The sequence below is a fragment of the Ranitomeya variabilis genome, chromosome 6, assembly GCF_051348905.1.
Source record: "Ranitomeya variabilis isolate aRanVar5 chromosome 6, aRanVar5.hap1, whole genome shotgun sequence".
In the NCBI taxonomy this organism is placed as follows: domain Eukaryota; kingdom Metazoa; phylum Chordata; class Amphibia; order Anura; family Dendrobatidae; genus Ranitomeya; species Ranitomeya variabilis.
The window spans coordinates 509,549,630-509,562,394 of NC_135237.1; the positions used below are offsets into that span (position 1 = coordinate 509,549,630).

Sequence of the window (12,765 nt, forward strand, 5' to 3'; positions counted from 1 at the left end):
TTAGGGTTAGGATCCCTAGGGTAACGGTTAGGGTTAGGGTTAGGATCCCTAGTAACCCTAGGAATACTAACCCTAACCCTAGCCCTAGGGATCCTAACCCTAACCCTTAGGGTTAGGGTTACGGTTAGGATCCCTAGGGTTATGGTTAGGGTTAGGGATAGGGGTAGGGTTAGGGTTAGGATCTCAAGGGTTATGGTTAGGGGTAAGGTTAGGGGTAGGGTTAGGATCCCAAGGGTTATGGTTAGGGGTAGGGTTAGGGTTTGGATCCCTATGGTTAGGGTTAGGATCCCAAGGGTTATGGTTAGGGTTAGGGGTAGGGTTAGGGTTTGGATCCCTATGGTTAGGGTTAGGGGTAGGGTTAGGGTTTGGATCCCTTTATCACCTTGATGGTGGGGGGTGGCTTATCAGTGACCTGGTGACCAGGACATTCTAATAAAAAGCTACCCCTAACCCTAACCCTAGGGACCCTAACCCTAACCCTAGCTAATTCTAATAGTGTGTTTTCTAGTTGATTTTGATGATTGGCAGCTGTCACACACTTCTCAGCATGCGTTTCAAAAACGCAAACGCGGGCAAAAACGCATGTAAAAGCGGGAAAATGCCGCGTTTTGCCGCATTTTTTTTGCCGCAAAAACGCATGCGTCTAAAAAACGCACCGTTTGCATGCGTTTTTTCACCACATGCGTTTTTTTAAAAAACGCTGCAGATCAAAACGCAAGTGTGAAACCAGCCTAAGCTCTGGATCCTCTACAGAATGATTACTGGTACGGCATCTCAGACAAGGCTGATTCAAAGACTAGTTGTAGCAATCCGGATATACGGGGTGCTCGGATAGGCACATGTTCAGACACACAGGTCTCAGGCAGTGTTTCATGGACAAGGACCAGGGACTGCAGGTTCAGGTCTGGATGCACAAAGAACCAGGGACTTTGGGTTCAGGACTGGACGCACAAGGACCAAGGACTTTGAGTTCACTACTGGACGCACAAGGACCAGGGACTTCGAGTTCAGGACTCTGGCCACACCAAGACCAGGGGACTTTGGGTTCAAAACTCTGACCACACCAGGACCAGAAGACCTCACCACTTCACAAGGAGACCAGCTCACTCACTAACGATTCACTGTGCTGCTTGGCACTTCCCTATTGGGGAGGATGCCTTTTAAACAAGATGCCTACCAGCTATTGACTGGGAGTCATCTTGCAGGTGCATACTAATACTAAATGCCTTTCAGCCATTGGCTGGGGACCTTTGACTATGTGTGCGCGCTGCCCCTTTAGGAACTGTGGCGCGCACTATATCGGAAGACAAGGAGCACGCCAGGAACCACTCCACGCCGCCGGTGCGATGAGTATGCCGATGTCACTCCATGGAGGGGGAAAGGGAACCATGCAGGGGCAGCAGCAATAGTGTTATATGCAATAGAGCCATCCTGGGATAGTGAGGGTGAGGCATCGTTGAGCGGGGGGCGCCACTTCGCATCTTTTAGGGTCCCAACCTCCGCGGTCAGATATTGAAGGACTGTTAGTGATTTAATAGGTAGATTGTCCCTTATAGATATTAAGTAATACTCTTTTAACCATTTTTCAATACTTCACGTGCACAGTGTTAATTTACCTTTCAGTTAAATTAAATAAAGAGAGGTACTTTTGTGTGAAACCTACATATACAGTATGTACCCCTTCTATATGTCTTTTGATAAACTGTGTCTTCTGATTCCTAATTAACTGCTCTTTGTGTAACCCCGCCCCCACCATTGATTGGCAGCTTTTTGTCAATGTAGAGTGTACTCAGATATCTGCCAATCAGAGGAATGGGCGGTTATACAGGGCTCAGCATTCAGAGCACTGCTAGATCTGCAGCAGAGAAAAGAGTGATTTTATCAAAATGACAGCATGCAACCCAGTAAGTGACACATCACTGGAATCAGAGTCTCAGCCCCTACATTATTCTGTTCTCATATTATATAGCAAAAACCTAACAGCAGATTCCCTTTAACACAAGAACCATTGGAGACAAATAAAAAGGTTAAAAATCCATAAGACTAAAAAAAAATCTAGATTGTAGGGCCCCAACAGGGATTAATTGGAAGGCACATAACCTCAGCAGCGAATATCTGGGGATACTTTTGCAGCCCGAACAAATGAAGAAAGTCTTGAAAGGGTTTATTGAGGACGATGACTTGGGGACGAATGATCTTCACACAATATCATCTAACCTAAAGTATTTTGGACCTTGGAATAATAGACGTCAGCCTGAAAGAGGGAGAAAGCCACAATGTGATTCCCTTTTCATTGCGTCTCTGGTGCTTTTCGTGGAACTCGCCAGCTAAGCAGTAATATTATTGATGTTATCGCTGCACAGATCTGCGCCAGCATACTACAGAAGTATTGGAAGAACAGCCCAGAGGATCACATTACTCGACGGCGCTGGACTATCGACTGCAATTATGAACGGTTACCGGCCGGCACAAGCTGCAGATGCTCTTGTCGAAGACTTGAGAGAACAATTCATTAGCAAAACAGGAACATCATCAAAACGGAACAGCTGGCGAGGAAAACGCTTTCACGGTCTCTATTTTTTCCCCTCATCCTTTCTGTAGACCTCTACTGTAATACCTTAGAGGTTCTCCGGTCAATTAAAGGAAAAAATGGGCCTGGATCTGCTGCTTTACTCAGCCAAAGTGCAGCATGTCTCAGTCACACCCTGAGGCTCGCAGAACGGTCCATGATGATGTCATTTAATCCTGATGATGTCATCTAAATAAAAACTATTGGATAAAACACAATATTGTAGGGGAGGTTCGGCTGAGAAAATTTACATTTTAGCCCATTAACCCTTGCCTGCCACAATCAATTTTAGTTTTTTTTCTTCTTCGTTTAATCTTAAGCGCCTAATAAAACAGCTGGTACCCACATTGTGTATGGAGTGGGCTCAGTTCATGTGTCAGGACTAGATTAACCCCTTAACGACCAGAGAGATTTTCGGTTTTGCATTTTCATTTTTTGCTCTCCTTCCCAGAGCCATAACTTTTTTTTTTTTTTTGTGGTCAAAATGGCCATGTGCGGCTTGTTTTTTTGCGGGACGAGTTGTACTTTTGAACGACACCATTGGTTTTACCATGTCGTGTACTCAAAAACAGGAAAAAAAAATCCAAGTGCGGTGAAATTGCGACAAAAGTGCAATCCTACAGGTGTTGTTTTTTTTTTTTTTACCATGTTCACTAAATGCTAAAACTGACCAGCCATTATGATTCCCCAGGTCATTACGAATGCATATATAAGCGCGTCTTTGCGCTCCTCTCTTCACCGCATCACGGACTACGTGCAGCTGGATCTCCGTCACTGATATATATACAGGTTTTCTTGAAAAAGGCTAAAAAGCCGAAACGTTGAAATATTGCCTGTGAAGTGTTGAATATTACCGAAAGAGTATTGTATTTTTTCTTACGTGTGCGGTGCCTTCTGACGGAAAAACGTCATTGAAATATTATTTGGAATTCTCAATAAATTCATGACTTTATTATCTTCATCCATTTTTGTGTGCTGGAGTTTGTTTTTTGATGTTCTATTTTTCTCCTGAGCACCATACAGAATAGTGAGCACCCCATTTTCTAAATAATTACGAATGCATAGACACCAAACATGTCTAGATTCTTTTTTATTTAAGTGGTGAAAAAAAAACAATCGCGCCATTTTCCAATACCCATAGCGTCTCCATTTTTTATCTTGGGTTGGGTGAGGGCTTATTTTTTGTGTGCCGAGCTGATGTTTTTAATGATATAATTTTGGTGCAGATACGATCTTTGGATCGTCCGTTATTGCATTTTAATGCAATGTTGCGGCGACCAAAAAATTTATTTCTGGCGTTTTTAATTTTTTTATTGTTACGCCGTTTAGCGATTGGGTTAATTTTTTTTTATATTGATAGATCGGACACGGCGATACCAAATATGTGTACGTTTTATTTTTTTTTATTGTTTGATTTTGAATGGGGCGAAAGGGGGTGGTTTGAAATTTTATATACATATATATATATTTTTTTAAATATTTTTTTTTTACTTTTTGCATGCTTCAATAGTCTTCAATAGAAGCTGCAGTTGTCCGATCGGCTCTGTTACAAACAGGCTATGATCAGGCGCTGGGCGGCGTTCATAGCCATCCGGCAGGTACAACCATAGAGGTCTGCAGGAGATCTCTGGTTGTCATGGCAACCCATCGGGTCACCGATGGGTGGGATTTCCGGTGTGCTTGCCGGAAGCATGCGCTAAATGCCGCTGTCAGAGTTTGACAGCAGAGTTTAATGGGTTAACAGCGGCGGGTGGATCGTGATTCCACCCGTGGCTGTTAGAGGCACATGTCAGCTGTTCAAAACAGTTGACATGTGCCGGGAAAGATGTGGGCCCAGCGCCAGAGCCCACATCAAAGGTAGGGTGTCCGACATCAGCGTACTACTACGCCTTATGTTGGAAAGAGGTTAAAGTAATGCTGGCTTTTCGCAAAAAAACTTTTTTTTTTAAAGCTAAATGTACCGAGGACTACATTTTCTTAAAATCTGTAAAACCTTGCATGTTAGGGTATGTGTCCACGTTCAGGATTGCATCAGGATTTGGTCAGGATTTTCCATCAGTATTTGTAAGCCAAAACCAGGAGTGGAACAATCAGAGGAAAAGTATAATAGAAACATAGGCATCACTTCTGTATTTATCACCCACTCCTGGTTTTGGCTTACAAATACTGATGGAAAATCCTGACCAAATCCTGATGCAATCCTGAACGTGGACACATACCTTATAGTATATGCCCTCTGTGTGCTGATACCAGTGGCCAATACTATGCAATTATTGAGTCTCTTTGACACTGATGCCCTGATTTGATGTTAACCTCTGCACTCCCTGAATCAAGCAGTGAACCCCTTTAGCTATACTTGCCAAATCTCCTGTTACACACCTGTCCTGAGTATACTAGGCTCCACTTGCTTCCCCTCAGTCCGCTGCCCTCTGTTGTGCTCCACATCTAGTTTTAAAAGTTGCCTGGCGTGGATCAATGACATAATCTTCTTAGGCCTATTTAAGTTAAATTAGGACACACACCTGTGTTTTGGGATTCTGACTCTAGGCTTCTCAGTTTGGTGTGCTCCACCTTCTGTGCATACTGCGCTTTAACTTGCTTCTATCCCTGCTAGGTTCCATTTCATCCATCCTGCTGCTCCTGAGATTCCTCTGTATACCAAGTCCTTGCCGCCCACAAGTTTTCCTGCTTGCTGCTTCAACGCCCAGTGTTCGTGTGGAGGTGGAGGCCCGATCCTGCACAGCGGCCCACCGGAGGATTCTCCTGCTCTCCTGTGGGCCAGTCCAAGCCTGCCTCCTTGAAATGTGTGTGTGTATATATATATATATATATATATATATATATATATATACCGCATATATATAACTAGTAGCTGGAGAACACCTGGTGACACCTGAGATTCCTTTAGTGACATAATAGTAAATCTTTGCTACCATCTTCATAAAAAGTAGAAAGAAACTGGGCGTTTGGAGGAGACAGTAAAAACCCTGCTTAGCAAAACATCCAGACCTTATCCAGCATAATTTATGTCATCCAGACACTGCAGAAGAAAATCTTGGCCGCAATCCATGTGGAAATGAATTAAACAAAAACTCATTACAAAAATAGCAATAAAATCAGATTCTTGCTGCTTTGTTAAACCGCAGCGCTTTCACATTTGTCATGGTCATTGAGACGTAGAACCGCTTTTAACCTGCGAGTCATGTCACGGAGACATGTTTCAAGGTTAAGTGACTGTCTAGCGAGCTGTAAATCAGACCACACTTGGTCAAAAAGGTGACCGACGCTAAAAGAATTCACAGTCTCTCATTTATAGAGAAGGATCTGACCTACTGAGAAAACTGATCACTGCTTAAATGGGATGTCCAACTTAAAAAAAAAAGAAGTAGTAGAATGTGCTTAATTAGTAATCTATGTAGTGTACACTTCCAAAAGGCGTCCAGGATTTTAGATTAAAGCTCTCATCTCGGGATCCAGTAGATCATCTTCCAATTTGTGTCCGACACAGAACAGCATTTCCTGTTTAGGCATATGACCGGCGTTGTGTGTGAGGGGGGTTGTCTCATTGTTTATTTTAATAGCAAAACCAGCCCCCATACCTGGGCTGGGATAGAGAAGGGAGAGACCATGTAAAGCGGGGTTACCGACTGCTGAGGAGCAAAGTCTAAACCACATCTTGCATTAACATCGGTGGAAAAAAAAAATTCCGGGAGCTTCATGACATGGGTTTCCATGGCCAAGTAGCTGACTGCAAGCCTCACATCACCAAGCACAATGACAAGCGTCGGATATAGTGGTGTAAAGCAGCCACCACTGGACTATGGAGCAGTGGAAACATTATCTGTGGAGTGACGGATGACAATTCTCTATCTGCCTGTCTTACCAATGAGTCTGTCTGCCTGACTGCATTGTGCAAGTTTGGTGCAGGAAGGATAAAGCTATGTGCTTGTTTTTCAGGGGTCGGTCTAGGTCCGTTAATTCAAGTGAAAGCAAATCTTAATGGTTCAGCATATAAAACATTTTGGACAAATTGTAGCTTCCATCTTTGGGGGAAGAGTTTGGAGAAGGCCCATTTCTATTCCTCAGGACTGTGCCCAGCGCACAAAGCAAGAATAAAGACATAGTTGGGGAAATATGATGTGGATGACCTTGACTGACCGCACAAAGCCCCGATCTGAACTCTACTAAGCACTTTTTGGAAGCAAATCATGAGCCAGGCCAACATCAATATCTGACCTCACAAATGCTCTTTTTGATGAATTCTCAAAGACACAATCCAAAATCTAGCCTCTTCAGAGAGGAAGAGGACTAGATGTCTAGTGCCATCTACTGGAAGTAGCAATCCTTCCTAAAAATTAATATTGAACTTTTAACGAGCCTTGCACACATGACATAGGATAAAAACAAACCAGAATCTTGATTTGCAGACACGTGTTTCAGGGTGTTGCCCATCCTCAGTGACATGTCGATACTGAGTTTTAGGATTGCTACTTCCAGTAGGTGGCACTAGAGCTCTAGTCCTCTTTCTCTCTGAAGAGGCAATTTGCGTGTCTCTTTTTGATATGTCATGTTTTAAATAAAGCTGCTTTGTTTTTGATACTTGCTGGTAAGTGCCTTTGACAAAACTTTATTGATATAGTCATGTGCAGGATTACATGTGTTATGCATGTGCCTCTTTCACCTGTGGATTTTCCATCTAATGTGATCCTATGTGGAAATCCCCAGATAAAACTCAACCTACCCCCAAGAGAAATTGACATGTTGCAGATTTTAAAAATTCACCGTAGGATCGTTGGACTTTAACCATATATATATATGATCCGTATACAATATCTGTCCAATAGTGGTTTTATGTCCACAATATAGCTGTATAAAAATGATAAAGGTGACATAGTTACCAGTTGTCGCAGGTAGTCTTGAATCGTGTTCGGGTAGACAAGCACGCTGACAGCAACCAGAGAATTGAGAGCAAAATCAAAGATTTGGTAACAGAAAAATGGGATAATCCAAGCCGCATGTTGCTACAGGGAACAAAAGAGAAAGAAGTTAACATTTTGCAAGTGCAAAAATGTGCAGATAGTAATTGTGTAAAGAGACCTAAAGGTGTAAAATTAGCCTAAAAGTGGATTTACATTTCTTGCAGAAATTTCCATTACCGAAGCCTTGATGCAGTGTGCACCACAAACTAAAGGCGCACACTGGAACTGAATAACTCATAGTAGGATCCATCATGGTTTCTGCCCTGTACAACCAACGGTAATGTTATCAAAGCCAAAAACTTATACGCAAAGACATAATGTGCAAATTGTCCCTTCAGAGAGGAAGAGGACTAGAATTCAAGCGTCACCTATTGGAAGCAGCAATCAATATCAACTCTTTAACGAGCCTTGCAATATGACAGGATAAAAGCCAAACCCAAATCTCATTTTGAAGACACGGTGTTTTGGGGTTTTGCCCCTCATCAATGCAAAGTATGAGATCTGATTTGGCTGTGTGAGAGGCTCTGGACTGGGTTCGAAGGGGTAGGTTTTCTCCTTGTGGAGAGTGACAAGCCAAGCCTGGCATGTCAGCGTAAAGAGATTTAAAAGCCACTGCTCCTCTGAGAAATTAAGGGAAATTCAGACTTTTTTAAAGAGATAATTTATATATTTACTTTCCCAGAGGAGCATGTATGACTTATAAGTCTCCTTACTCTGACATGCCAGGCTTGGCTTGTTATTCTCCACAAGGAGAAATGTTGCCACAATCCATAATAAAAAGTTATATTATTTTCCAAAAAACTTCAATTCTTCATCCTTTGTGCCACCAGTGAAAACATGATCAGAATGGGTTTTAATTAGAGTAGTTGCGAATCAAGCAGCAGGCCCTACTGTAAATGTCAGTTATCTGTGGTTCTTCTGTTGATTAGCCGGCCTTGTGCATCATTCCACGATGATGACATGGTGCCAGGCTGGCTAATCAAAATCAGAACTGCTTATTAGTGATGATGAGCGAATATACTCGTTACTCGAGATTTCCCGAGCACGCTCGGGTGTCCTCCGAGTATTTTTTAGTGCTCGGAGATTTAGTTTTCATCACCGCAGCTGAATGATTTACATCTGTTAGCCAGCATAAGTACATGTGGGGGTTGCCTGGTTGCTAGGGAATCCCCACATGTACTTATGCTGACTAACGGATGTAAATCATTCAGCTGCGGTGAAGAAAACTAAATCTCCGAGCACTAAAAAATACTCAGAGGACCCCCGAGAGGGCTCAGGAAATCTCGAGTAACGAGTATATTCGCTCATCACTACTGCTTATGCCTTTGAGGCGTCTCTCAGGGCTCCCATCCAGCGGCCACAGATCAGTGACGTGCTCAATAACCCAAGTCCTGTGAATCAATTTGCACCAACTCTGCTTTTAATCCTTTGAATATTAATAAGAATATTTAATTTCGCAAAGAGCAAGCAAAAAACTTGAAACTTCAATCTTCCATTCAGAAAACTAGAGAACACCATTCAGTATGTATCATTGTATTATTCTATGTTGTGCCCATCTTGCATTACTTTTTTTTTTGCACAAATGCATCCAAAATATTCAAAAGTTTTGCTCCTAGGTCAATTTATAAATCAAGAAAACACTAACAAGACCTCCTTCACACACACTTTCCCTTCCCCCCAAAAAATGTAAAACTCATTGTGGCATATTTAGCAATGATATATAATTCTTAGACTGTGTAAACTTAGACTAGAGACAGTCTTAAAGGGAATCCGTCAGCAGGATTTCACACCCAAACCATTTATATGTGCATGTAGCTCTTTCCAAGACAAGTCCAGTAATACCTTTACATAGTCAGTCCGTTCCTCCATCACTGAAAAATCAACATTTGAATTGATATACAAATGAGGCTGAAGATCTAATGTAGCGCTGAAGCCTCTGTCACTCCAACTCTATTTCCCTCCCAGTACTGCCTAATCCTGCTTGACTGACTGCCTCTATGCTGTGTGACTACAGACAAAGGAACCAAGCAGGAGGAAGTGGCGCTGAGAGGGAAATAGAGCTGGAGTGACAGAGGTTTAAGAGCTACAAATAGTTTTCAGCATCATTTCCATATCAATTCAATTGCTGATTTCTCCCGAACTATGTAAAGGTATTGTAAAGGATTTGTCTTTGAAACAGCTACATATAAATAGTCTGGAGCGTGAAATCTCATTAGAAGAAAACGTCAAATGCTGATTAAAGGAGAACCAGATTTATTCACCAAATATATGATTTTAGTGAAACAGTGCTCGGACTGGCCGTCATTCTAAAGTAAGAGAGTTGGGGTAGGGTAACAGAGAGCTTTTTTACTTGGAAATTGATGTGCAATCTACATCAAAAACGTCTTGAACTCTGCTTGAATACTCTCTGATGTGGATTTTGATGAGAATCTGCTTCACAATCCAAGTCAAAAAGCTCAATGTGAACGTGCACTTTGTGGCAGTGTTTTGTAACGGATTCAAGGATTGTGATGAATAAGAAAATGTTCACTCGAAAATTACACAGAGCCTGATGACTTCTACCATAATAATGTAATGTATAGGAATAATGCTTTGTATTTATTTTACTTTATTGTTTAATCTTATCATTTATTAAGTAAATTCATCTTTTATTTACTCAGTTTTCGTGTGAACATTTTCTTATTCATCACAATCCTTGAATCCGTTACAAAACAGGCAGTAATCAGCTAAAACACGGCTAAACCTTAAATTTACCTTGTAGGCACCATATGTGGCCATTGCACAGATGAGAATCATCAAGAGGGAGATTGAAGTAGCAATGCACATATCTAGAAGAAAAAAAACAGAACAGGTTAAGTCATAAAAAATCTGAATGTTATATGATATAAGCAAAACCTATTTAGAAGGAAATACCTAAATTTATATAACAGTAATTGTGCCATTGAAAACACAACAAATACAAACCCCCAGAAAGTAGTATACAAAAACAGGACAACAAACAGAATGACAAAATTAATCATCAAATACATGGAGCCAAAGAAAACAAATATCTGCAGTACCAATTGGCAATATAAGGTATAAAGTAAATTAATGCACACATTAAATAAAGATGGGATTAGTCAGTAATGGCATCATTACTCTCCTGAAGAAGCCTAAGCGAAACACACATTGGAGTGAGTGGTAGAAGAACGAGCTTTATCATGCAACCGGGTCTATATATTATTTTTTTGGCTCTAATTTATTTATTACTTTCTCTTAATTTTTTATTGGGTTTGTTTTGCACATCTTCAGCGCACTTTACATATACTGATCGGTATTGCTAATAATTGTTATAGTTACCTCAATGTTACATAAAACTCTGAACATTTTCCAAATATATAATCACTTCTTAGCCTGTTCCCTTACACTTCATATTTTAACTTGTCTTCTGTGATTTGTGTTTTTTCATTGTGAATGTTTTGGATTTTTTTTAATAAAGTAATATCTTTGTTGAATAATTTTTTCATGCTTTTTGTTGCCTTTTTTTTTGGATATTACTTTTTGGGGATATGTTATATTGTAATATAAATGTATGTATCTAACAACAAATGAGACTAACATCCCAAGGTGTAAAAAACAAATGTGAAGAATAAACACAACAACCTATATCATACATGTGCACAGTTTTAGATGGTGGCTTTTGCTTTGAATAAGACCGGTGTCACACATCTGTGTATCACTGTCCAGGTTTGGACCCTGATGTTCAGACTGCCCACAGTCAAACTCAACAGCCTCATAGGCAAAGTTTGGATGTGGAGACCTGTGACCATTCAGTATTACGCTATGGGAGACAGGCCTAAGTCAGACAAAGGCAGTTGGATGGTTCTGGACTTTTTGCGTTGGTGGCCTACCCTTAGGATAGGTCATTAATATCTGATCAGTGGAGGTGTCGCACCTGGCACCCCCACCATTTTATAGGAGTTATTTCATACTTTGGGATTTTTTGCCCGGTCGTGGTGCCGTATGGGGAAAATGTATCAAAACCGGTACTGAGGAAAGCGGAGCGGTGTTGAGGGCGTGCTCTGTGTCATGTGCAGAGGACACTGCGCAGGGAGGGAAAGGAGAAGCTTAGATACACTGATCAACCAGTATCAATTGTGAGCTCTTCTGTTTATAGAGGGGTTACCTCTGCTATTGTAATCCAACCTTGAGGATAGTAAGACGACTATAGACCTTTCACCCAGCGTGAAAAGTAGGATCTGCCAATCCAATGCTCATGAGAAAACATTTACTTACCAGCAGATCCCACAAAAGGAACCCGGGACTAAGCATTAAGTGCTGCCATCCCTGGGCAGCTGACAGGTTATGGCCGTTTACTTACTGGCATCATCCATGAAGTCAAAGTCATTCCTTAGTTCGTTGTTTGGAAGGTGGTACAGGTCTGGGTTAGCGAGGGCACTCAGCAATATAAGGAGGACCACAGAATTTATTATCTGAAACGGAAAAACATGAGTTATAATGTACAGCCGTGATAGATAATCATATCTCTTAGTATTGAGGTATATTAAAGGGGTTTTCCACTTTCACAAAAGTGGTATTAAAATGATTGCGTGTAAAACACAGATAGAACTCACCTTCATCAGTTCCAGCGCCAGCTCCCCACCGCTGCCATAGTCATGTGTTTTGGCAGCATCGTTGACATCATGTCAAAAGTGCACATTACTAGGGTTGAGCGACTTTGACTTTTTTAGGGTCGAGTCATGTCTCGCGAAACCCGAATTTTTGAAAAGTCGAGTCGGGCGAAATCGGCCGATTACTGCGAAAAGTCGAGGATCGGCCGGAACACGAAACCCTATGCACGTCAATGGGGAAATTTTTTTTCTCTCTCTCTCTCTCTCTCTCCCCCCCCCCCCCCCCCCTCCGTCCCAGCACAGGAGATCTCGTGTTCTCGTGTTACACATTGCAAAATCCCTACTGCGCACAAGCGATAAAATGATGATAGGCGTGCACGCCCCTAACCCCTATGTCATCACTCTGCCCACGCTCCTTCATTGGCTGAAAAAATGGCGCTAAACACGTCATACGAAACGCGACTTTGGCGCCAAGATCGCGTACCGCATGGCCGACCCCACACAGGGATCGGGTCGGGTTTCATGAGACGCCGACTTTGCCAAAAGTCGGCGACTTATGAAAATGACCGATCCGTTTCGCTCAACCCTACACATTACCACTGCAGCC

At 41.9% G+C, this 12,765-nt stretch overlaps 1 protein-coding gene across 1 annotated transcript in view; it reads right to left on the reverse strand.

Moving 5' to 3' along the window:
* The window catches only part of LAPTM4B (lysosomal protein transmembrane 4 beta), a 117,535-nt gene that overhangs the window by 43,433 nt on the left and 61,337 nt on the right, over positions 1–12,765 (reverse strand). The window contains exons 2-4 of the mRNA XM_077270920.1: positions 11,909–12,020; positions 10,303–10,376; positions 7,468–7,590 (exon numbers count right to left, since the gene is read on the reverse strand). Coding sequence (XP_077127035.1) covers positions 7,468–7,590; positions 10,303–10,376; positions 11,909–12,020 — 309 coding nt within the window. The remainder of the gene's footprint in view (positions 1–7,467; positions 7,591–10,302; positions 10,377–11,908; positions 12,021–12,765) is intronic.